Below are 25,399 nucleotides of genomic sequence, written 5' to 3'. Positions count from 1 at the left end.
GTGCCAGCAAAATAATTATGACTCTGACTGCGGATTCGGAATTAAACTAAATTGAAAGCAAATTATTTTTTTTTTTTTCAATGGATTTTACGATTTGCAAACCTCTTTCTCTAGAATGTTGTCGACTTCCTATATTTATTATTACTTATTTTTATATAATTTACTTAAAATTTATAATAATAAATAAATAAAGTTTTGAATAAAAATTTAAAAAAATCCAAAATGTGTTCAAATAAAGGCAGACAAAATATGAAAATCAAATCAAAAACATTTTGATATATTTTACAATTTACAATCAACGCAATTAAAAGTATTTTACCATTACCAACTGATATGACTTATTAAATTGACCTGTTTAATGTTTTTTTCCTACAATCTGGTATCTGGTATAAGTATTTGATTTTCTATTAGCCAATCGATAAATTCAAAATTATGTAGGTTGCATAGATAAGAAAAAAACAGGATTTATAATCTGTATTTAAACTACACAAACAGGGACAGGATTTGTCTGTAATTAAAACCCACATATTCACACTTGCAAATCTAAGTTGTTTGCAAAGAGGAGAGGGTACACAAAAATTCCACACTCGCACTTACTTAATTACAATGCAACTCTTCCGTCATGAAGAGAAACAATTTATGAAGCGTGCGACATAGTATACTATAACTTTTGGCATAGTTACGCATTATACTGCAATTTGTAATTATTTAATGCCATAATTTTATGCTCTGTTAAGATAATAATTAAATTATGATATTTTTTTCTTATGGGCGCAATAATTTTTATAAGTGCAACACAGCAAGTAGTGATTTGGCAATTAGGGTAGGATTTGTTTTTTTAATATACCTAAAGAAGTAGCCATTTTTAAGGCCTGCAATTTGTAATTTACATACATAAGTTATTTTTTAAACTGTGAAACTGCAATTTGAGTTCAAGGCAATTATTTTCTTATTTACCGATTATAATAAAATAGGCACGCATCTGGAAGTTCATTCGTTTCGGTTTGAAAAGTGTTTATTTCTATTGTGCTCCATCTAATAGACCAAAAAACCTGTTCTCTTCAAATTCAATTATATGTACAACTTTTATAGGCAGTTTTTTTTTCAACAGTACAATTAACAATTTTACCAAATGTCCTGCAAAAAAATAATCATTTTGTATAACTATTTCAATAAATGGTGACCCAAGAAATGTGTTTTATTGTATCATAATATCGTAAACAATTAAAATTTCAATCATGTAACGTGCAAATGTCTATTTTGTATTTTCAAATGGCATTGAACGGATTTATCGTTGCATATTACTTTTTATATGGATAGCTAAATTAAATTTATGTTACATGTGAATTTAAGTTTTATTTATAACTAGCGTCATTCTAGGAACACTTGTTTCTGAATGGAGAGTTAATTAATTGAGCCTTGAAATTTTTTTTTAAATTATTTTGTCATATACCTACACCTATGAAATATCATTGAATACTTCGTTTAGCTGTCAAAACACTTAAGAAAGATGTACATAATTTTTAAAGCAAATTTGATTCTTTCTTTTAATTTTTCATTTTTACTACGAAATTATTTGGCTAAAAATTAAGAAATGCTAGGAAAGAAGCGAACTTTTAGCTTGTGATCGCGTAACGAGGGGACCGCAATTCGACTTTTTTCCACGTCCGAATATTTGCTGCCACTGTCGTATTTTTTTTTGTTGGTATTTTTTGTAAAAATTGTAGGTATATAATATTTTTCGAATGTTATACTTTAATTTATAGATCATATTGATTTTAACAAAAATATTTTAATTATGTGTCGTCACTAACAAATCACGAAAACATGGCTTTTTAGGTACTTGGCCCCTCCTTTTCACTTGGTTTTCGATTAATAACATAGTGTGTAGGTATTTATTTTAAATAATAATACCTAATAATAAACCCCTTTACACGCAAATGTTTCTATGTAAAAATTTATTTTTTGTAGCCTGAAGTGTGTTTCTATAAATAATGTAAAATCAACCAAGGAATGAGGCATTTATTCACATATGATTTTTAATGCACAAATGTTTTAAATGCAAGGTCTCTGCAACAATTTTCTGTGGGAAATTAGTTATTATTTACGCATCAAACCAATCAACACAATTAACAATAAAACAAAGACTTGATACTTATGTAAAAACCATAAACACGTTGTACTTTTGCTTTAACAATGAAGGTGGCACACGGCTTTAGCCCTGCTATGAAAAAAGCTACTCGCCCCAAAAAATGTCTTCCTTATAATTTGTAATTTTTATTTGTGTTATATATCGCGGCTCATGAACAACACAAACCAATCACACACCGTCAAGTTTTATTTGCTTTTCTTCATGCATGACCCAGCAAATACCATCAATAGACTAACCAAATCAAACGTTTGGTAAAAGCAAGGTGGCAACTTCCGAGATCAAATCATAATTGCACCCAATCGTAGATATTTTCATTTTCATTGCATTCAATTGAAACATGCAACATGAATTCCGAGATGCCTGTCATACAGCTTCATCATTGCCTTAAGTCATTTCAGGTTATCTAATCAAATTGATTCACTCGCCACAGTATGATGTTTGCATTTAGAAAGCGAAACACGTTTCAGCATTTTTTGTTGGTGGATTTTTGCATTATTTGATTTTTTAATAACTGCTAAAGATGAGACTTGTAAGAAAATAAAAATTCCAACTTTTTTTTCCATTTCAGGTCTGATGAGCAACAACAGCAACACTCTTTCCACGGTCCATCACAAGTGACAGTTCCGTCAACAGCTGCTGCTCCATCAGAGCCAGTTTCATACTCTCATGATATGGGTTATGATGCGGCTGCGCAACCACAATTGCAACTGTATCAACAATCACCACCATCACATCAAGAAGTAGAACAACAACAACAAGAACTAATCCAATACCCAATTGGCAATGGAATTCGTGAACAGAACTATGCTCAACACGTGTATGGACTGTCTCCAGATGTACTTTTCCAGTCTCAAAAGGACATTGAATATGCTAAACCAGCCGAAGACTATGGGCTACCACCAAAACAGTACCTAAAAAAGCAGGAATATTCCCAGAGGGATTATTCTCAAGATGTAACACCGCCAAAGCCAACACAAATGCCGCCAACACCTAGCTATCAACCAGAGATTCGTTATTCCAACCAAATGAAATCTGTTGAGTATCAAAGTCAGCCATCACAAGTTGATTCGAGTCCTTCGAATTCCTATCAAAATACAAAAAAATCACCGGAGTCAGCTTTGAGCTACGGATATGAAAATCAATTGGTACAAGCAAGCACAAGCACCTCCAAATCACAAAACTATTACTTAAGCCATCAGAATGAATTCAAGTACAACCCAAAAGCTGAAGAGAATGAAAAGCCAGTCCTAAGCGAAAACTATGAAAACTACCCACAGCCCACAGCACCTTCTGAGACTCAAACGTACTATTTAAATCATTTAAAAGAAATCAAGTCCGTTCATCAGGCTGAAAGTGCTCAAAAGCCTGCCATTACCTATGGACCTCCCGACACGGTTGGAAAAGAACCTGAGATTGAATATGGGGTTCCAGATGCTCCATTCCGTCGACCAGTGGCAGAATCCAACCAAGACGTTTATGCCCCACGACGACCATCATCTTCAGGCCGATCGGGTAAATCTTTTGCCGTAAGCTTCCCTTATCCTCCATCGTTTGTTAGCTTCACTACGACAGAGAAACTACCTTCTGAAAAGTCAACATCCTCAGTTATAGAATCATCTTCAAATAACGAAGTCAATCCCTGGCGTCCAATACATGTGTCGAGACCATCCCTAGGAAGTAAATATCGCTCATTAGGACAAACTTTCGAGTCTAGCAAAAGTCATCAATCCCCGCTACCCGACTTCTTCCACACTCGTCGATCCAAGAGTCTACTTGATTCTTATATTCCGAGTTGGCTGGTCCGTCGAATGCAAGAAGAACATTCCCGTCGTGGTGAAGAAGGTCTGGCACAGCAACAAAGCTATACTATTACATCTCCTCAAGCTGAGGATAGTTACAACACAATATCATATTCTTCTAATGAAAATATTTATGGCAGCCATTTTAAGCGATCCATTTCTAAGAGAAAAGGCCATCAGCAAAAAAAAGTTCCAACTTCGGATGAGGAGATGACTGCAGTGGAATAGAAGTAGGGATAGGGCACTCACTTTGATGGAAAAGTGTGGTGTCTGACTAGTTCAACTTTGAGACTTTGAGCTGATTGGTTCTTTCTATATAAAACAAAATATTATATTTATTTTATTCTCTGAATTGTTGCATAGAAAACAATTAATTTTTACCCTGATATTTTAATACCGTCTAAGTTAATCAGTAGATAGTTTTAAGACAAATAAATGTTTATACTTTTTTTATATTTTGTAATTATTAGCATTTTTGTTTTTTGAATGAGATAAGTAAGTTATTTATTGAAGTTGGCTTATGCGATGGAATATAAAATTAATACCATTAAGCTAATTTAAAATATAGTTGTTCGGCCGTGTAGGCAGCACCGACTTCCCGGTTCATTGGAGCACATTTTTTTGGACGCTTTCACATTTACAAGTCGAAAATAACTAACTCACGGAGTTCAATCGCATACCATTTTATAGAAAATTGTATTGTCAATAAGTATGTCCTTGGTATTTTTGGTTAAAATGCGTAAAAATGGAGCTATTAAATGAAAACGGAACCAACCTCTTTTCCAAGATGGCGGCTGCTCCTGACGTCTTATCATCCCAACAAATTGACTTTTATGATGAGGACTTACCTACACTCGAACACATTCCGTGAAAAAAATTTTGTAACGCGAAAAATTACTAATTTGCCTGGACTAACATATTTGTATCGCCTCTTGAGTTTTTTTTCTAGATTACCCATACTAAAATTTAAAATTTTTAAAAATCCCGAATATTAAAATTTTCAAATAAAATTTTTCTGACATAATATTTTGTGTACACAGCCAAGAACTACGACTACCATACAATTAGGTTGTGTAGTGCTAATTTAGGCTATTTAAACTTTTAACCCTTTCGAACCCAAGCTATGAAAATCAATATTAAAAAATGTTTTTTCGGTATTATCGGGTCAAAAACATCACAACTAAGAGATATGAATAGCAAAAAGTAATTTTCCAAAATAATAAATAGCAAAACTAATGTGTTTTTCTCAAGTTACATGTAAGTAACATGCACTGCCTACGACCACCAAAAAAACTCGGAGAACTGAGAAAATAACTTTTTATGAATCTATAATGTATGCTTCTTCTTCTAAGCAAAAAAATAAAACACTTTCTGCATTAACATTTTTTATATCTTTTTTTCAAAATTATGACCATGTATAAAAATTTTTTTTTTTTCAAAAAAAAAATGTGAATTTCAGTCCCTTAAAAAATTTAAAGGTATGATATTTGACTAACTTTTTGTAATAATCCAATAACTAGACATTATTATCTTTCAATTAAGCCATCGAAACCTTAAAAATTTTTTAGTTTAATATTTTTTACGAATTTTTAAAAAAATGTTACATGAGAGTAACGCTGGATCCGAAAGGGTTAACGGAAAATGTATCGAAAAATATTGCCTTACATAAATTTAAATCTGAAAAACTAGTTTATACTCCAGTCAAAGCGTCGGAAAAAAGGGCCTAACCTTGCGCACAGAGGCACTGTCAGTTTTTATTTCATGGATCGATAGGGGTGCATTTGAAAGGCTTGAATCGATAGAAAATGTTGTGACAAACAATTAATAGCTTTATTTTTTGCTGTAGGACATCCTGAAGCCGAGTTATTCCCAAAAAACGATATTTTTGGGTGTTTTCGCACCGGTTTTGCATGCATTCATTTATCAATTACTCGGCCATCTTTGGTGATAAAGGGCTGATTTTTTCTTTAAAATGCATGCATGACATGAATAGGGCTACAAAATAGGTTAGAATAATGTTAACCATAATATAAACTTTTTTCGAAATAAAAACGAAAATTTGTTTTTTAACTACTAGAATTTGACTTCAACTGGCTGCCATTTTGTAGTAACTTACTCAAATACAATGAAATTACATTCAAGAATAGAAAATATTATAAGGAAGAGAATGCATGTTTATTTTTTGGTCTACGACAAAGTGGAGCAAAGATATTAGCTTAAAAGTAAAATATCCCAAAAATTGCATTTTTGTGAATAACTCCGCTAAAAAGAATGATCAGGTGGTGAGAAATTGGGGTTAAGCCTTTCAAATGTCCCCCTATCGATCCATGAAATGAAAACTGACAGTGCCTCTGTGCGCAAGGTCAAATGACGCTTTGACTGGAGTATTATTCCAAACACTTTTTTTGTTTCCTTTGTACAAACCTATCAAGACTGTCACGATACAATCATTTGCATCAAAGAAGGCCCTCTTCGTTTTTTGAATTATGGTTTACTAGGATGACAAATTTGGTTCCCTTGCATTTATTGTTATAGTGATGAATTGATCACAAACAATTTATTATAAGCAGCTACATATTATCATCACTGCCTTGAAAAAAAAACCGAACTTGAATTGACCATACAAATGAGATTTATAGCTTACTAACATGCCAAGGCAAATATCATTCATTTCACAAATTAACAACGACTTAAGCTTGTTACTTGAGAATTAACAATACAAATCTACCTTTTGTACTCGTGTAAATATTATGGATATTTAAACAAATAGAAAATCAAATTAAACATGATATCTAATTAATTTGAATGAAACAGCCAGAACAACAACAATTTATGTTCAAACTCGGTTCTTATTAAACTTCCTTCTCAATATCATGTTATATCGCCAGGTAAACATCTACACTGAACCAAATCCTTACGTAAATACAACGAAAAAATTCGTTGAGCCAACGAAAATTTAATTAATTTTCAGCCGATGAAAAATTTAATTGGCTCAACGAAATGGCTTTCATACGTTAATGAAGAACTTCATCAACTAACGAAAACTGTCGTATTTTAATGAAATTTTTCATAAACATTTTTGATCGCGAATTAATGAATTTTTACATCACTTTACGAAACTTTTTCATTGATTAACGTAAAATTTAATTAACCACGGTGATATTTTTCGTTAGTCAATGTATTTTTTGATTAATTTATGAAAGAACTTTCGTTAGCTAACGAATTTTTTCGTAAATTTAATGAATATTTTAATTAAATTACGAAAAAAATATTCGTTAGCTAACGAAACTTTTCGTTGTATTATTTTTTTTTTTAGTAGATTATTGTTAAATATTTATTGGACTTATGAAATTATTATTAATTTAATACAGTCCAAACAAAAAAATGGCGTTTCGACCCGGTGGAGCTCACTTGGACTCATCAGTTGACTTATCCGTGAGACACCTTGTCAATACGCAAATATTTTTTATATTCAGCTCAACTTACATAGATTTTTAAACAAAAACCTAATGTGAACTATATCCAGCAAGATTCAATTTTCAACCATTAAAACAGAAATGCACCCAAGTCTACGTTTTTTTTTTTTTTTTTTTGTAAGGCAACGATTTTTTTTCGTTAACTGATGTATTTTTTCATAAGCCAATGTAATATTTCATTAGTATATGAAGAATTTTCATAAGCTTATGAAGATTTTCGTTAGTTAATGTTGAATTTCATAAGTTAATGAATTTTTTCGTTACTTAATTAAAACTTTGATTAAGTAAGGAAAAAAATCGTATTTTTGTTCTTTAAAATGAGTATGAAATTTTTCGTTAATTGATGAATCTTTTCATTGAATTGGATTTTTTGGCACTAAAAAGGGAGAAAAAGTGTATGAAACGTTTTCATTAATTGATGAAGGTTTTCATATTACGAAAAATTACATATTTTCGTTGAGCCAACGAATGTTTCGTTGGGCCAACGAAAATGTAGTGTATGAAACTATTTTCGTAATTTTACGAAATTTATTATTTTCAGTGTATCGGCATGTATACCCTAAGCAGCTATGAAATCTCATAAGTGCAACCAGCCATACATTATGTTACTAATGTTTTCTATGCTATATAGTATATATGGATGCACAAACTCAAAATTTGTCAAAAACTTATTAAATGGGAGGCATTTCCAGTCTTATATATTAAAAGAAATTATGCAAATAAAACCCTCCGAACTGTGACTCATAGTTTTTGACATTGCATTAATTTTATTATAATGAACCTTGATAACCTACGCTTGTGCTATATGATCTTTAAACAAATATATTTAGCTCTTTTATTCATAACATAAAAGATACACCATGAAACAAGTTGTTAAACAAAAGAAAAATCGTGCTTTTGATTAAAATTTTAGATTTAAACAAAATGCGTATTTCATAATAAAATAAAGCTTTCCTTATGTTTATTTTCATAACCACTTTTGCTTGATTAGTGCCTGTGGTTGTTTTTGTTGTTTTGCAAATAATATTATTTACTTGTCATGTGGAATAGAAATTAGGTAACCTTTTCTAAGAAATGCCATAAATATGGTTATTCATTAAAAAAAGCAAATCAATTTTTCATAATTTAAATGAATTACCAGTCTTCGTAAAAGTTATTGATAGCACTCTAGTTTTCAGAAGATTACTCCGATTGGCAATTAATTATGACTATAACTAGTGTTATTTGCATAAATATTCAAATGAAAGTAATAAAAACCAATATTTGTATGTGAATGATATGGTGTTTAGCCGGAAATCATGCGGAAGAAAAAAATTAAATTGTTTACCATAAAATCAGCTATTGGAGGTAAAAATAAACACAATTTTAGAATACCTACAGTCACATGAAGGCGTGTCTTTTTTTATGGAATTAATTAAACTTTTAGAATATGCTAAATTTTTAGTTTTGTGTGTTTGATTAAATTTTTTTTATAGATGTAGAAGTATACATGTATGTAGGTACCTTAATAGATACACTTAAGGAGTATTAAAGTACCTGTCATTAAATAGTCTGCAACATACCATTTTTAAATTTTGTATAGTTTTTACTTCTTTAACTATTTTGACAAATTACGTTTATGGCAAAAGTGTGACAATAAATCAACTTCCAAAGAGCCAGCCAAACTCGTTTGCCCAAAAATGGCACAGAAACCCATCTTGAATCTTCTTCATTTCGGATTCCATCAAAAAGAAAAAACACTATCGAACTAGGAAGAGTCTTATTTATTTATCAGATAAATGGCTCTCTGCATGTATCTTTTACCTCATCTTATTCCAACTGCCGACAACGACGCAGCATATGAATCCCAATTGTATCTCTGTTTATCAAAGAAAACGATCCGGAAGAGAGATCATCTTCTAATATTCAGTATAAGTGTACTATTTTTTTTTTTCTTCAATCATAGAGTCCTACCTATAAGACGGGGATCCTCGCGAATCGCGAAATTTTGCCAAAGACCACGACGATGAAATTGTGATGATGGATCTTAGTGATGTAATAAAATTCAACGTAGTATTTTTTTTTTATTTTTTCGATTTAACAACTTCACATGTTTGATTTATCTGAAATAAATTTATTTGATTGTATGGCTAGAGAAAAGGAGGTGAATTGAGATGAATGGCTCATTATGTCAATGAAAATCTTTACTATTGGTGAAATATCATATCTTCATTCTTAATATAAAAAAAAATACTTGTAAATAAATGATAGCAACAATAGCGTCAAAATATTTACAAATAGGTACAATGAATAATGAATAAATTGAGTTTGCTAAAGAGTTATTTAAAAAACTTTAATTTGGAATTACCCCAATAGAGTCTGCGAGAATCTCATATGTCCAATTTAAAGACCAACCCAAAGAATTCTGCCAATCACGTTCACATAACTGCTGTGAGTTTCTTGTCTATTATGTGCACTATTTCCAAAAAACAACGTTATATGAAAACCAATCTAAAAAAAAAGTCATGTGTGCAATTCACACGTGGTAGAAGTGAAACCTTAAAAAAATTTTTCTTGCAAAAAAAAAAAGAAAAAATCTACCTATTTTTATTCTATCTCCTTTAAATACATGTTTTTTATATGACAACCTATATTAATTTTATATCATCTGAAAGCTTATTGTTTCAGCTCAAAATATTTATATCGTCCATGTCTATACAACATCTGAGCTGAAATTACGGTACTTCCTACACTGGTCATCGGCAACAGATCTCCACAGGTGTTTTGAGGTATTTTTCAATTTTTTTTTCAATTTAAGATTGTGTAACTTGTAGAGCACGTACTGTTATGTGTGATATATCAAACAAAAGTTTATGTTATCAGCATGCGTACTAAAGTTAAATAAAATTTGTATGTGCAATAGATCAAAAGATATAACGTGTGTAGAAAAAGAACATCTTTTTACCGTTATCTCAGAATTTTGAATATGAAATCAATTGAAATTTTGTACAATTATATTACCTATCTTCAGTACAAATTTCATTCATCTATCTATTAAAACAAAAAAGTTATAACAAGTTGAATGTTCGTGTCGCGTTTTCGTTTCATCTTGTTTCAAATCACTACGATACTTAAGAAGTTTTCACTTCAAAAAGATACATTTTTCAGTGCTGGACTAGAATGTCTCACTTGAAAACAGTTTTATTTTTAAGAAGTTTACCTATAATAATTTGAAACAAAGAATTAAATTTCAAGTTAGGTTTTTTGAAAAGAAAAAATTCATATTGTCATATTGTCACTAGCCAAACACTGTTTTTTGTATGTAAAGGTCTACATATTAAGAAAGATTGTATATGTTTTTATTCGAATAATTATTCGGCATTTTTAAATGAATTTGAAAAAAAAAACAAGAAAAATATAGCTTTTGGTTTTTTTTCCAATTAATTGCAAAATCTAAACTAGTGAAGGTTTTAAGTGACTGTGCATTTTACAATTTGATTATCCACAGCAAAAACCCTACAAAGTTCCAACATAATCCAGTCACCCTCTTTTTGTTTAATAGATTGAATGTTAATCTTAAAGGATCACAGTTTATTTCTAAGTTTTTTGTTAAGCAATTTTCAAATTTATATTTCGTTTTTCAAAATTCGATTTTTATTCATAAAATTAAACGTTGTCAGTAAAAATGTGAAAAAAATCTGATCATAATATGAGTTATTACTTCTGTTACTTTTGTAATTAGCCCCACTCACTCTCCATTTAAAGTCTTTATTAAAAATGAGAAATCTGTCAATTGGCATAGAAATTTCAAAATTTTCCTTTTTAAATGGCGACCTAAAAATTTAGTGAAGTATAATAAATTTGGTCTAAATAGATTTGAAAATTCACCAAAGATTATTTTTATTAATTTCTTCTTTCTTCCAAACTTTCGGTTTCGATTTTTAAGATTTTGTTTAAAAAAGCTTTTATGGAAATAAATCAATACTTAAGATGAATTTAAAAACATTATGATATCTATATACCAACTATTTTCTCTGAGTAGATTGTAACATAATAGCGTAAAAGGTTAAACTTACAATTACATTTACGTTTTATATTGAATGCATTTAAAAAAAAAAAATGAGGAACTTTTTTTAACTCAAGTTCATATGATTAGCTACATATACGTATAACTACCATGTTGGAAGAAAATCGCTCCCGTAGCTTAGTCTACAGTTCAACAAAACTGACTGAACTGTAGACTAAGCTACGGAAGCGATTTTCTTCGAACATGGTAGTTATAAGTTTTGTGAGACTCCCTAAGCGAAATAGAAATTTAATTTCTAGGACAAAAATAACAGCATGTATTTACTTGTCAATTGTCATGCAACCGAAATGAAAAAACGTTATTTTCTCAAAAATGACTCTAATGATGTTGATTAAAATTATTGCGTGTACTGTGGCAAATAACATCGTACCTTTGAAATAAAAAATACTTTTTGTACTCGTTTCAAAGGTACATGCCGTTTACTTGATTTCTAACTTTCTTCTCAACGATTAAAATGGTTTTAATGAATGTTAAAAAATGTTTAAAACTTAAAACAAAAAACAATTTTTTTGAAAACTAACGAATGATTTTTTTTTTTGAAAACTTTGTTTACCCAATTTTTTTAAATGTTATTTAAATGTATTAATTTTTTTCGTTTCTATTGAAAACAATGTTTCTTTTCATTTTTCCTATAAGCCCCAATAGTTTTAAGTGGATTATTTAAAGATTTACCATAAACATGTTCAATTTTTTTCACTTGTTTCTTAATTTTAACACGTCAGATATAAAGACACCCACTAGTAAACAAACCATTTTTTGTTTTGCCCTAATTATTGAAACTTGAGCTTAATAGGTTGGTAAAATTGGGCTTTTAATATTGTGATGAACATAGATTCAATAATTATCATTTAACAAACAATTGCAACTCTACCTTATGCCATTCATGATTCACGAAAAAGTCTGCAAAAAGTCCCATCCGTCTGCAAAGATACTTGTTATAAAAAATCAAGATCCAAATAGAAGGGGCACGGAATATAAAAGCAAATTACAACTTCTGCAGAGCCAATAGTTGCTCGTGAGACCTGTAACCGTTGACTCTTTACACATTTATGGATTTTATTACGCGCGGATAGTGTGTGCATCTTTGCATCTGGATTGGATTTACTGTGGGATATTGGAAATTGTGTTGTTACATTTATTAGTGTTAAAGACTTTTCTCAATAATTAAAAGAATTAAAGAAAAAAAAAAAAAACAAAATAAATAAAAAATTGAAAAATGAAGCAGTGGATAATTATTGTGGTACGTGTTAATTTAAATAGTTTTAATAGACTCTGGAAAAAGTGCCATTTTTTGAATACCAGCGTTTGGCTAAAACTTCTTTTTATTGTTTCTTACAAAAGTCACAAGATCCGTGAATCTCATTTTCACCAAACTATTAAAACTGCCGGAAATGTGAAACTAGATGTCTTATTCGACGCCTCTTCTTTATGGTTCGGTTGCGTTACGTCTGCCCGTTTCTACTATGTTTTGTTATTTTTCTTTTTTTTATTTCATTTAATTGAGTTTATGTTGATGAGATGAACATCTTGTTGAGGTGAATTGTGTTGCAGATAGATTCATTAGTATTGTCGGTGTGGAAGATTAAGATAATGATTACTTTATCAGATGGCAAAGTGAAACCTGATCATTAAATAATAAGATGCACTGTTAGAAGTGTAATGATGTTAAAGATTTGATTAATTTTCGCAGCGGTGAAAAATAAAGGGGTTTGGTGTTTTGAGTTTTATAAGTTACAAATCGAGGGTAATTGAGTGTTTGTTGGATAACAACTATTAAATTGAATAAAACGAGAATGGGTTGGAACCCTTCAAGGCTAATAAATTTGATAAATGGATTGGTAAAAAAAAAAGAAATTGAGACTAGGTCGCTTACGTGAATTATAGTCCATTAAGTGTATATTATAGGAAGCAATTGTTTAGAAATGTTATTCAAAAGCAAAACAAAGTTGCAAAATGTTTGTTTTGTCAAATTTAAGAAATGGTACTTTATGATAGACAGATTTGATAGGTAGATAATGAATGAAATTTGTCATTCGACTTCTTATTCTTATTGAGCTAAGAATCGATAAAGCATATTTAAAAGTATTCGTAGTACATAGATATTATAATGATTAGATTTTATTGATGAGGTTGATTAAAATTCGGCTTAGACCAGTATAAATATATGTAACCACTTGTTTTAATTAATCTGAGTCTTATTTTAATATAAAAAAACTAACGTTTTCACTGCTAGAAAAGAACGTCGTTAAATAATATTGCGTCAGTATTATTATAATTCTTAATTTTGGAGATGGACAGATCGGCACATAAATTGGCGTTCTTTTCGCTCTTTCATTCTATCTTACTTTTTGCAAATTGCACTACCCGGAATTCTTTGGATAGTCTCGTTCTTGTTACCAAAAAGTTGGAGAAGAAAAAGGAAATTCACACAAATTCATAATTTTGATACTTTTCTTAAAACATATGTTCATAATCTCCATAACCAAGAGGTCTTTGCAAGTTAGAAATCCTTTTCACAAAAGCAATCTTTTAGGCATTCAGTTGTTATCAGTCGGATAACGTACCCCTTTGAGCTTAAAGTTTCTAGTCATAAATCTGCTACAGGAAACAGAGTGTAAATCAATAACTCTCCTAGGCTTACATTATAACTAAGCAACCTCTTTTTCTTAAAACTAAACTAATCAAACTGTTAAAAACTTCTTTCAGAGAATTAGGACAATAACGCTGTAGTTAATTGGAAAGAACTAAATCAATTCTGATTCAATACGGCTCTCCTTAAATCTAAGGAATTTTACTGACGGTTATTACAGCGTATCTCTATTCTTTTCGGGCGTGATTTTGCCAATCATTATGAGGATGACATCCATTAACAAAAGAGGTTCCAAGGAGGTATCGAGTCGCTTGTTTGTAGTAAATCAGAAGGGGTCGATGAGTTTTGAGCTGTACAAAAACAATTGTTTTTGAGTTCTATAGTATCCGAGACATCAATATATTCCTTTTGAATAGCTAGACTAAGAAACTTAGATAATTCATTCAAACATATGTATATTCCTTAACCGGTAATGTCGAAAATTTAAATGAACAATGAGTGATAATTGCTGACATTAAAATCAAACGTTATGAGTTCTGATTATCGAATAATTTTGGAACTTCAAAGAATAATAGAGCTAGTTGGAAAAAAATTTTAAATTTAATATTTGCTGCTCTTAAAGCGCGGTACCCACTAATTCTGAAATTTATTTAACATTTCAGGTACCTGAACAATGCAATATCATGAATTTCAACAATCGCACGATCGATCGAAATGGGTAAACTTCTAACTCAACTTCAAAAAAACAATTTGGATTTATAATTCTACATTTACACACATTAAGAACTTGTTCAATTATTCTACATCGCTTTTAAGATCGCAAAAAATATTAAAGTGTGCAATTTTATAAGAAAGAAAGTAATAATGAAATGAAGTAGACCCATTGATATAGATAGATATTTTCAAGTTTAAAGTTTTCACCATATTGCCAGCATACAACAAGTCCTAACATTTGGCTTTAAATTTATATCGATGTCACACTTTTATTTGCTGGTTATTAAAAGTTTTATTTTTCTTAAAGTAAAACTACAATAAATTTCCAGAGTACCTGCCCTATCCATTTGTGAAAAGTAGTTTTTTTTTCTCTCTCTAAACTAAACCATTAAACCAATATTATGACCGATTCCATTGAATTTATTTATTAATAGAAATATGTAAGGATTAATATTTGAAATATATCAAACGCAAGATGTGTTTTAAGAAAAAAAAAAAAAACAGCAGCATTTATATCTGTGCGAGTTTACTAAATTTGGTATGATTGGTTCAGCTGTGGATTATTAAACCAAAACAAAAAAAGAAAATTTTCACGGTGAGTTTCTTTCAGTTCAGTTTACGGCCAAGACAAGTATAAAGTCAACATGCTATGTTTGTGTACTTACAAGATCACCTCACCTGTTTGTCAGCATGCTAACGAACATGTTTTCAGTTCAATGTACCTCGCATCCTCTCATCCATTCATGATTCATTATTGTCTTTTTGTATGCAGCCAGCACTCCTAAACAATACACCACCTTTCACTTCCTATAGCTTCCCCAGACCTCAGTAGCCTTGGGGGCACTAAAATCATCGCATTGTCAGAAGACAATTCCACTCCTCTATAAAACTCTGGTATGTAGAGTTGCATGCAGGTGGTTTGTGTTGTCTTGTAGCAGTAGCAGCCATAGCCATGTCTCAGTCCAAAAAGATAAAGGAGCGATTTCCCTGGCCTATTATGTAAGAGCTCTATCTCTAGGTACATGCTTTTGCTGTATATTGAAATTCATTGTGCAAGGTGATCAGTGATCACAGTGCCGATCTGTGAAAAAGCCACACGAATAGAATGTATAACACTTATTGCCATATTAATTGCACCATCTGACCAAGCGACCAAAATACACAATCAAACATGAAGTTTTGTTACAATATTTTGCGGACAACCACAACTGGCCGTAACTTAGATGGTACTAAAAGCGGATGAGATAAAAGAAAATTCTGTCGTCGTAGCATGTAGTAAGTCGTAGTACCATGGTTTCCAATTGATTGCTATAATTAATATTATTGATATTGGTGTGGTCCACTTTGTCGAAATTAAGCTGCCATCAACTTCAAACATATGGCGCATTAAACTCTAAATGGGGACTTTTTTGTGACTTTAATAAACTGTAATTCGTCGGCGTAAAGCAAAATTGTTCTATATCCACTTTTTACCGAAAATGAGTTAATGATGCAGTTTTACTAATTTGAGGGTGCTCTTTCCGAATTTGAAAACCGTTTTTGTCAAAAAAATTTCATTCCGCAGATAATATAATTTAATGGGACATAGAACAATAAAAACAGGGAAGTAGACTTTTGAAAATGAGCCCGAGTATATTCTTGATTTTTTGTTCTAAGTCCACTTTTTATTTAAGGAAAGTGCGTACTTGTATAGGAATTGTTCTATGTCAATTTTTGGGTTTTTAGTTTTAAAAAATATTTAAAAATAGTATGCACCTACTAATGAGGTTAACTTGTATATTTTGTTCAAAGTTTATAAAAAACATAACTTGAATGGCAAACGAACAGAAAATTGATGCTTTAAACCAATTTGAAACTTAAAAATCGTCCTCTGTAAAATTTGGTTTTTGTGACTTAGAACAATTTGGCTTTACGGCTACGAATTGTAAATTTGAATAAGCTGATTCCAGGAATATAGTTTAAAATAAGTCTTTAATGGTAGAGCCAAGAGCATGGCGAATAAGTGAAAACATTTATAAAAATCTTATTATCTTGGGATAGGGGAAGCGAGGGCAAGACCGCCATGTTCGGTCATACAAAAAGCCACCGTCTAAAGCCACACTGACAAGGGCCTATCAGATTGTTGACGAAGGACTTCAGACGATCACATACTAAGCCAGATAGGATCTTATTTGCGATATTAAGGAGGCTAACTAATCTATAATTGGTGCAATTCAGAATGTCTCCTTTCTAAAGGATCGGACATAATACAATGCTTTGTTCCGACCATTTTCGGCAGATGAGTTGAGTATATACTCCCAACCAGGTCATCTCCTGCTGCTTAAAATAGCTCTGCAGCAAGGCCGTCAGCTCCAGCAGCTTGATTGGTCTTAAGTTTGGATATGTTTTTCTTTACTTCGAGCAGGTCTGAGGGACGCAAATGGTAGCTGTCAACGTTGACATTGAATGGTAAAATCTGCCTTTTGCCGGTTTCGTTGATTTCGTCAAAGTCATTGTAAAAAAGAAGTGATTTCTCCGAGTTCCTGAGGAGTGGGGGCCCAATGTTCCCCACGGGCACGATTTGAACATCATTACCAATCAAACATTAGTGCTAAATTCTATCACTGTAGGTACCACTATCACTTTCTGCCTTCTTTCTTTGTTATAAAATAACTTTTCCTCAAATCTTTTTTTTAGAATTTCAAATATTTTACCTTCGTTAATGTTCTATTGCTCTACATCTTTTAGCCAGATTAAATTGAGAATTTCTTAAGTTGAAATGTCAAGTAGTGACAAAAATTAACGTTGTTTTGATTGAATTGAACGCAGATGACATCCAAATCGATCTACCATTTTGCATTGTCGCAATTTTTTGTAACAGAATTATCTCTACGCATTAAGATCTCGTCTTGATGTTCATATTCAACTCTGCGGACTAGCAGGGCCTCATGTTTAGTCTTCAATCACAAATTGATTGATATATGATTCCTTGAACATAATTACATTAATATATTATCAACAAATAATTCATCTAATTTCAGCACTATTCCACGATCGTGGCTTTCTTTATATGAGGGTTAGAGTTCTATATTTCTCGCTTTTAAAGACCTTTTTTGACCTTTGGTTTAACACAAAACAAATTTGCGATCATCAAGCTAACCAGTCTATCATTTTGTTTATTTTTTTCTTTTTATTCATTTTCCGTCAAAATCCGTAGGAATTTTAGTAAGTTGCTAGAAATTTACTTCAAGACTTTTATTTTTTTTTGTATATGCTCATTGAAGTTATAATGATGCTTTGTTAATTTCTATTGTTAATTGCCTTATACTTATACCTTCTTACGTTCAGAAATTCCTTGGTCATCTTGTAATTTGCTTACTTTCTAATACACAACCAAAAATGCGTTGCGTATGTTCAAACTAGATTATCTTTATGGTAAATAGTAATGTATATAATTGCTATTAACCACACATGTGACTATCAAAACTAATAGACCTCCGAAAATGTTAGCGTAATAAATCTCCCATAATCGCTCAGTAAAAAACCTTGACCGATTAGGACCATTATTGCAATAATCAACCTGTACGCTGCGACGCAGGAAATTAAATGAAAAAAAAGAAATAGAAAAAAGTAAGTAATAATGTTTTGATTACCGATCGTTAAAATACCTTTAACTCTACGCCAATCTATCGTTATGGAGCCAGGGTACAGTCTTTACGACTGACCGAGTTAAATGAAGCAAAACAATTTATTCAGCAGCTCAAAGTAATGTGGGACGTATGTGACACTCAACTACTTTTCTTGCAAAATCATCAAAGGTACGAGTATTGTGAGAAAATTGCGTTTTAATCATATTGCGGATATACATAAAACTGTATCTTGTTTGTGAATTACTCTATCTCACGATAATATACAAAAAAAAATAAATTTTTCTCAGTTGAAGATCGTGATATTAATCATTTCTCATTATGAATGACGTTTGAAAAGGAGTCAGTTTAATTATATTAAAAAATGCAATTCTTTTAGGAATTGTTTTTTTTTTCAATGACAAGTGAAAAATAATATTGAACGACATAACAATATAAGATGTTTTCACAATCAACTTTGTAAACCCATATACGGATCATAGAAATATTATGTTCTTAGATTAAAATAGTGAAATGAATCTTGAATAGGTAAGGTAGGTATTCCAAGTCCTTCTTATACTGAATCGAATCTGACAAAAAATGGATTTTGTGCAAGGTGGTGCAAAATTAATATGATTAATTTCACTGACTTTTTCTCTGTCAACAAATAGTTTTTGTTTTTATCATCAAAATTAAAGCGAAAAAAAGTGTAAAAACTGGTAACAAAACTCATTACCAAGCCCCAAAATAGGCTCGAAAAATCTTTCCTCTGCAATCTATTAAGGCGCATGGATTGACCAAAACAAAACAAAAAACCTTCAAAACCATTAAAATGTTAAAAGAAAAGTTGAATTGGCGAAGAAGCACCCAAACTAACCGGACTTCTATAGGAAGTGAGAAAAAAGGCTACCAATCACATGTCTTCCTTGTTTACAAGCCCACCAGCTATAACGGTCTTTGTGTCTCTATGCTACATGAATGACTCTTACATAATGACGCAACCAACTTGCTAACGAGGGGTTATTTAACTTTTTGTTAAAAAATGGTAACTTGTTCTCTGCTTTCAAGCACATTATAGAGTTTCGCTTAGTCTCAGCTGCGAGGATTGGTCATGTCAGGCTAAATTGAAACTATTATTTTTTTTTGGTCTTTCTCGTTGCGACTTTGAAAATTCAAAGTTAATGTTCAATCCATAGTCGATCGACGACGACGATCATTGTTTTTAACAACGACTTTTGTATTTGGTCTGTCTCGTCCATCTACAGTTCATTTGGAGCTTTGGTGTCATGGATTACTTGTGTACCATAATACTATCGTGCGGCAACTATCTTATTGAGATTGGAATTAATTAATCTACAGAGAAAATGATTCACAATAATAATTGTCTTGCATTTGAAGAGTTGCATCATCATCCCCGGCCCTCTTCATGTCAAAGACAGGCCAAGCTTTGTGAGACTTTCCATTTGTGTTTTGTTTGCTGGCACTGTGAAAACGCAAACAGTAGGCATGTATCAGGTATCACATAAAAAACATTCCCCACATGAATATTTGTATCTGCATCTGCGACCATCATCATTTTTGCATCATGTGTGGAGTTTTATGTGAGAAAAAAATACAACACGAGCAAACACACAATCGAAGATGGAATTTTTTATTACTCAAGCCATAAAGCCGCAACTATTTGTATGTGCAAATAAAACACAATCGAACGGTCATTTAATTTTCTATAAAAAATGACAAGTTTGCACAAACGAATGAAAATTGTCGCAATTAGTTTCACCACTGATTTGTTGGCTTACACGTATTTGAATCTGTAAAAATACTAGCTTATAGCTCAAGTGTCAAATCCATCTTAATTACCTCTAAACTTTATTGTTTTTATGCCTCTTGCTGATCAAGTTATTTGAATTGGTCTAGCTACCATCGCTCAAGATGTAATGATTTTTGTTTTTGTTTTCTGTGATATCGATATTTAATTTATGTTCAATTTCTTTGAAAATTAATGAAATGTAATAAAAATTACTTTTAAATTCCTTATAATGGTTTCATTAAATTATGTACAATGTACATACATACATATGTACATAATTAATTTAACATAACAAATCTTTTTTTAATTGAATATTTAGTTAAATGAAATATTGGCTGGTCCCCAGCTCAAAATTAATGAAAAATTTGTATCTACTTACACGATTATGTAACTGACCAAGTGTTTTCTAGCGCTGAAATAGGCCTTAAAATGGACATCAATTTGAATAAAAACACACGTTTTTTATATTTCAAAATATTGAGTTTGATAGGTAATTAATGTTCTAATTTCAAAAAAAAAAACAAAAAAAAAATCAACAACTACTTGATTTAAAAAGAAAACGTGTGCATTTTTGGATCTAAAAAGGGTAAATCATTATTTGATATCTTAATGCACTCTTGTGGAACATGTAACTTAAGAGGTAATGAATGGCATATTACAATTTACCGTAGGCACAAAATTAAATTCAATAGATGCGTTTGCAAAGAAGTCGTTGAAAATACAAAAAAACAAATGTTTATCTTTGAGAGGTTTTTAGTAATAACAGTTCTTTCGACAGACAGCATTTCACGCCATTCTTGTTTTTATATTTTTTAAATAAAGAATTTTATAATAAATAAAAACAGTTCAAAAAAGCCAATGAGAAGATTTAGGGGGGCTTTTAACCTATTATAAAGGATGAAATTCAGGATCAATACCAACCAATCATAAGAGTTCTTGAATTAATTTATCTGACCCTCTCAATACTAAATTTCCTATCTTTCTTATATTTTTAAAATATTTTGAGAAATACTTTCAAAACGAATTTTCATTAATTTACGTTAAGGTTTGGCCACACCGAAGGGTACATGCGGTAGCGGTACGGGTAATTGTATGAAAAAAATTCCACATCTGAACGTTGATGTGTCAGTTTGGAATTTTTTTCATACAAGTACCCGTACCGCTACCGCATGTACCCTTCGGTGTGGCCAAGCCTTTAATAGCTTTGAAACTTAAACTACATTTTTAGTGGAGTAACTAAAGCTCAAAAATTGGCAATAGGCGTGTTTTTTCTACAACCCGGGAACCCGGGAACCCGGCCGAACAGCTTAGATTTTGATGATCTTTTTTTTCAAACGTCGGTAATTAAAAATACTTTAAAGTCTATAGATTAAAAATTGCCGGTGTTGCCGTTTTGATTTTTTAAATTTTATTGAAGATTTTTGTGAACAAAAAAATTTTTCTTAAATTTCATAAATTAATTGATGCCAAAAGATTGTCTAGGAAATTCAAGGAAAAAAAATCATCAAAAAGTGTTATTAACTGTTTTTCTGCCCAATTTCTGGTGGAAAAATTGATTAATATTTTTGGGATTGGATTGGATTGGGAGTGAGGGACAATCTTTCATCGTTCAAGCGATAGATGCAATTTTCTTATTAATTGACTTCAAACACAAAAAAAAATATTTGAACACAACGGCAACACCTACAATATTTAAATGTTCATTTTTTAAAAACCTAGAGACTTAGTCATATTTGTAAAATTAAAATTAAGTTAATTGAATTAAGGGCTTTTAAAAAAATGGTAACTCAACTCAGATTTTTGAAAAAAAAAATTATTGAAGAAATTTTAACATGTGGTTTTTAAAACTTTTTCGTAATATAAAATGCATTTTATTTTTTAATTTTTTTGGCCACATTTATTATGATTTGAAATTATAAAAGGAAATGTCAATATGTATTACGGTTTATGAAAAAAACTAAAAAGTATATCATTTTCGAGGAACTTTTTTAAATAGAAGTTTTGGAAAAAAAAATAACTTATTTTTTTTTTAAGTTCAACTTCTAAATATAAAATTATTTTTTATTACTATATTATATTACTGTTGAAAGTGAAATAGCAAAAATTTAAAGTTCTTATTTACCAAAGTCTTTGAGAAAATCAATTATTTCAATGCAAAAATTCAGTTTTTATCAAAAAAACCCATTGAAATTGAAGTAATTTTTAATTTTTTTTTTAAACTGTAATATATATTACCTTTTCCTCTTTTGAATTCAACTGATAATATTTATGGCCAAAAATTTTTTTAAAATAAATTCATATTTTATTAGAAAAAGTTTGGAAAAAAATCATTTAAAATTTTTTTTAAAACATTTTTTCCTAATTCTGAGTTTGAGGACCATTTTTTCAAAAACTCTTCATTAAATTTAGTGGATTTAAATTTAAGAGATACGAATGAGCTTCTGGCTTTTTAAAAATGTATTTTAAAATATTGTAGGTGTTGCCGTTGTTTTCAAAATATTTTTTTTGTGTCAGATTGTGAGAAAATTGCATTTATCGCTTAAACGATGGAAGATTGTCCCTTACTCCTTTATACTTTTTTTCCTTAAGTTATCTAGGGAATGTTTTGCTATCATTTGTTTTATGAAATTTAAGCAAAAAAAAATGGTTTTGTTCAAAAAAAAATTAATTTTAATTTTAAAAAACAATACGGCAACATCGGCAATTTTGAATCTATAGACTTTAAAGTATTTTTAATTACCTACGTTTGAAAACAAAAATCGTCAAAATCAGAGCTGTTCGGCCGGGTTCCCTAATAATTTGCTTTAGTTACTCTACTATTTAATGTAGCAATAAAATTTCTTGTCTTCAGGGTTACCATTAACTAAGAAATTATTTTGTTCAAAAAAAATTTGGTAATCCTTTATCAGATAAAAAATTTTATATAGAAAACCAGAATTTGTAGGTACTAATTTGAAGGAGCTTTGTGTTTTTTTGAAAATGTATGAATTATTGACATATTTGATCGATCAATTTTTTTAAGAGCTTGACTTAAAATGTACTAAAGTACTTAAAAACAAAAATATTTTTAAATAGATAAAAAAGTGGGTATAAAGTGTAGATAAATAAATCAAGGTTTTAATTTTTTGTAATACCAATTTGGGGACTAATTTTAGACAGTCATGGAGATTTATTTTTAACCTTCATCGACCTTTAAGTCAATGGCTTTGGTCTTATAAAAGTTTTGTTTATAGTTTTATGTTTTCTGAAAAATTTTTTACATTTTATTTTCAGATAAATACCTTGCTTCTTATTGGATTGGCTTCAGCAGCTCTTAAATCATTCGATAAGGACTCAGAAAAAGTGCTTGAAAAAACATCAGAGAAAATTTATCCCAAAAAAGTTATAACACTAAAGAAAAAACCAACAAAATCACCAATCACCAAATCACCCATAGACTCATTTAAAGATTTGCCAGATGATGATTTAGAGTTTATCAAAGAACTTGATAAGCAATTCAAATTACATGGCGACAAAATTAAAATTAAGGTCGAACGAGAAAATACCACTACAAAGAACTCAAAACGAACGGTTGAAGGTGACTTAGGGTATGTGTATTCTTTTAAAATTCCCATTCAATATAAATATAGATTTTTATTTTTGCAGTTATGGGTATTACAATGGTCAAGAGTCAGGGGGTGGTTATGACTATCCAAAACCTACATTTAGGTTTTATCCATACTCACAACATGACATTCCGGCTTCAGCACCAGGGTATCACATCAAAAATGAAGAACAATCTACGATTTCAATTATCCCGTCTTATTCGTATGAATTAAAGCAGAATGGAAATGGAGGCTATGAAACTAAAACTCCATTTGTCCCCTCACAACCTGATCTAGGACCAAATGAATATCATCAACAAGAAGAGGGACCATCTCATGGCCATGTACAAGAACAAGGACTAACACAAACACAAGGAGAAGGTCATGGTCATGGTCAATACAACGAGCCTGTTATTGTACTTCGCATTCCTGGACCTACGAAATACGCATCTCACTTACAAAGTCTACTCCAACAATATTTGGAAATACGAGCTGCACACTACCTTAAAATTCTTGAAGAAACAGAAAATCAAAAGCAACATCAGCAACAGCAGCAACAACAGCATCAATACCAACAATACGATCAGGTTCAGGAGAAACCCCAAGAAGTCCATTACGAACATCAACAACAGCAACAACAACCAGAAGAACCCCAGAACTATGGATATGCAGAGCAACATTATCCAGCTATTGATGATGTTTATCAAAGCTTTAAGGGCAGACAACAAGAGACGCACCAAGTAGTAGAACAACAATATACCCAACAAGCCGTCCATGGAGAACAACCGCAGCAATACTACTATATGCAAGTTGATCAGGAACAGCCTGTTCATGCTCCAACTCCTACTCATACAGCTGGACAAACCTATCAAACAATGTACTATTATGCCATGGAACCACCAGATTATGGTCATCAAAGTATATATGTCCTACCACAAGGATATGATGATACCCCACTCCCAATAACTGAAAACAATCCACGGAGCACACACACAAAAGTTCATTTCACCGACTCCGATAATACAGACCATTCAACTCAATACCCATTGCCGTCGATAAAACCATTTGAACGTCATGCACCAACAGCTACACCAATCCATGAGAGCTATCAAGCCGATGATGGACAAGCCACAGATTACCAACATCAACAAACAGACCAGCAATATTATCAAGCTTCAAGTTCGTCACCATCACAGGTCGTTTCAATAACTCAAAGGCCATTCAATTATCACGCTCACTCCTTGCGGATTAAGAGTTCCAAGCGCAATGCAACTCCCCTCGGAGCAGGTTTAAGCCAGAACCGCAGAAGGGTACAAACACAAATGAATCGACAAAGGACTTCTGATAAAAATCTATCAAGACGAGCCAAGAAAGAAACTGTATAGAAATCTCACTCCTTGCGTTAGTCCTAAGATCTAATTTTTAATGCAAACTATTGAAAGCTTACTGTAAGATATTTTTTTATATAATTTGTATTTTATTTTAAAAATAAACCAGTGCAATATGTATATAACTTTGTAAAAAAAAAATTAAATAAAAACCGTTCTTGTGATTTTCTTTATAAAATCGATTTAAAATTTTAATGAATTTGAAAATATGGGAA

The 25,399-nt window shown here is 31.0% G+C and overlaps 2 protein-coding genes and 1 long non-coding RNA gene across 4 annotated transcripts in view; 2 read left to right on the top strand and 1 right to left on the bottom strand.

The window, feature by feature from the left end:
• LOC129918720 (uncharacterized) overlaps positions 1–20,725 on the bottom strand; it is a 24,376-nt gene extending 3,651 nt beyond the window's left edge. The window contains exons 1-4 of one of the 2 annotated variants that reach the window (XR_008772990.1): positions 20,592–20,725; positions 20,263–20,392; positions 9,231–9,529; positions 8,990–9,174 (exon numbers count right to left, since the gene is read on the bottom strand). This is a non-coding gene — a long non-coding RNA (uncharacterized LOC129918720). The remainder of the gene's footprint in view (positions 1–8,989; positions 9,175–9,230; positions 9,530–20,262; positions 20,393–20,591) is intronic. The other variant, XR_008772989.1, reaches the window with a different exon arrangement.
• On the top strand, positions 2,332–4,383 carry LOC129918719 (basic-leucine zipper transcription factor A). Its single transcript, XM_055999419.1, has one exon. It carries the CDS (start codon positions 2,824–2,826, stop codon positions 4,177–4,179), a length of 1,356 nt encoding a protein of 451 aa, XP_055855394.1. The 5' UTR covers positions 2,332–2,823; the 3' UTR covers positions 4,180–4,383.
• Positions 12,575–25,331, top strand: LOC129918718 (uncharacterized). The gene is made up of 3 exons (XM_055999418.1): positions 12,575–12,733; positions 23,486–23,799; positions 23,858–25,331. Exons 1-3 carry the CDS (start codon positions 12,710–12,712, stop codon positions 25,179–25,181), a joined length of 1,662 nt encoding a protein of 553 aa, XP_055855393.1. The 5' UTR covers positions 12,575–12,709; the 3' UTR covers positions 25,182–25,331.
• The last annotated feature ends 68 nt before the right edge of the window (positions 25,332–25,399 follow it).

The sequence above is a fragment of the Episyrphus balteatus genome, chromosome 4, assembly GCF_945859705.1.
Source record: "Episyrphus balteatus chromosome 4, idEpiBalt1.1, whole genome shotgun sequence".
Lineage (NCBI taxonomy): Eukaryota > Metazoa > Arthropoda > Insecta > Diptera > Syrphidae > Episyrphus > Episyrphus balteatus.
This window is presented reverse-complemented; position numbering and strand designations above follow the sequence as displayed.

Excerpts from the sequence above, each read along its gene's own strand:
- LOC129918719 (XM_055999419.1), top strand. The coding sequence starts at position 2,824 with ATGGGTTATGATGCGGCTGCGCAACCACAATTGCAACTGTATCAACAA.
- LOC129918718 (XM_055999418.1), top strand. The coding sequence starts at position 12,710 with ATGAAGCAGTGGATAATTATTGTG. Across the intron at positions 12,734-23,485 it reads AGCAGTGGATAATTATTGTG|ATAAATACCTTGCTTCTTAT; the intron begins GTACGTGTTAAT and ends TTTTATTTTCAG. Across the intron at positions 23,800-23,857 it reads ACGGTTGAAGGTGACTTAGG|TTATGGGTATTACAATGGTC; the intron begins GTATGTGTATTC and ends TTATTTTTGCAG.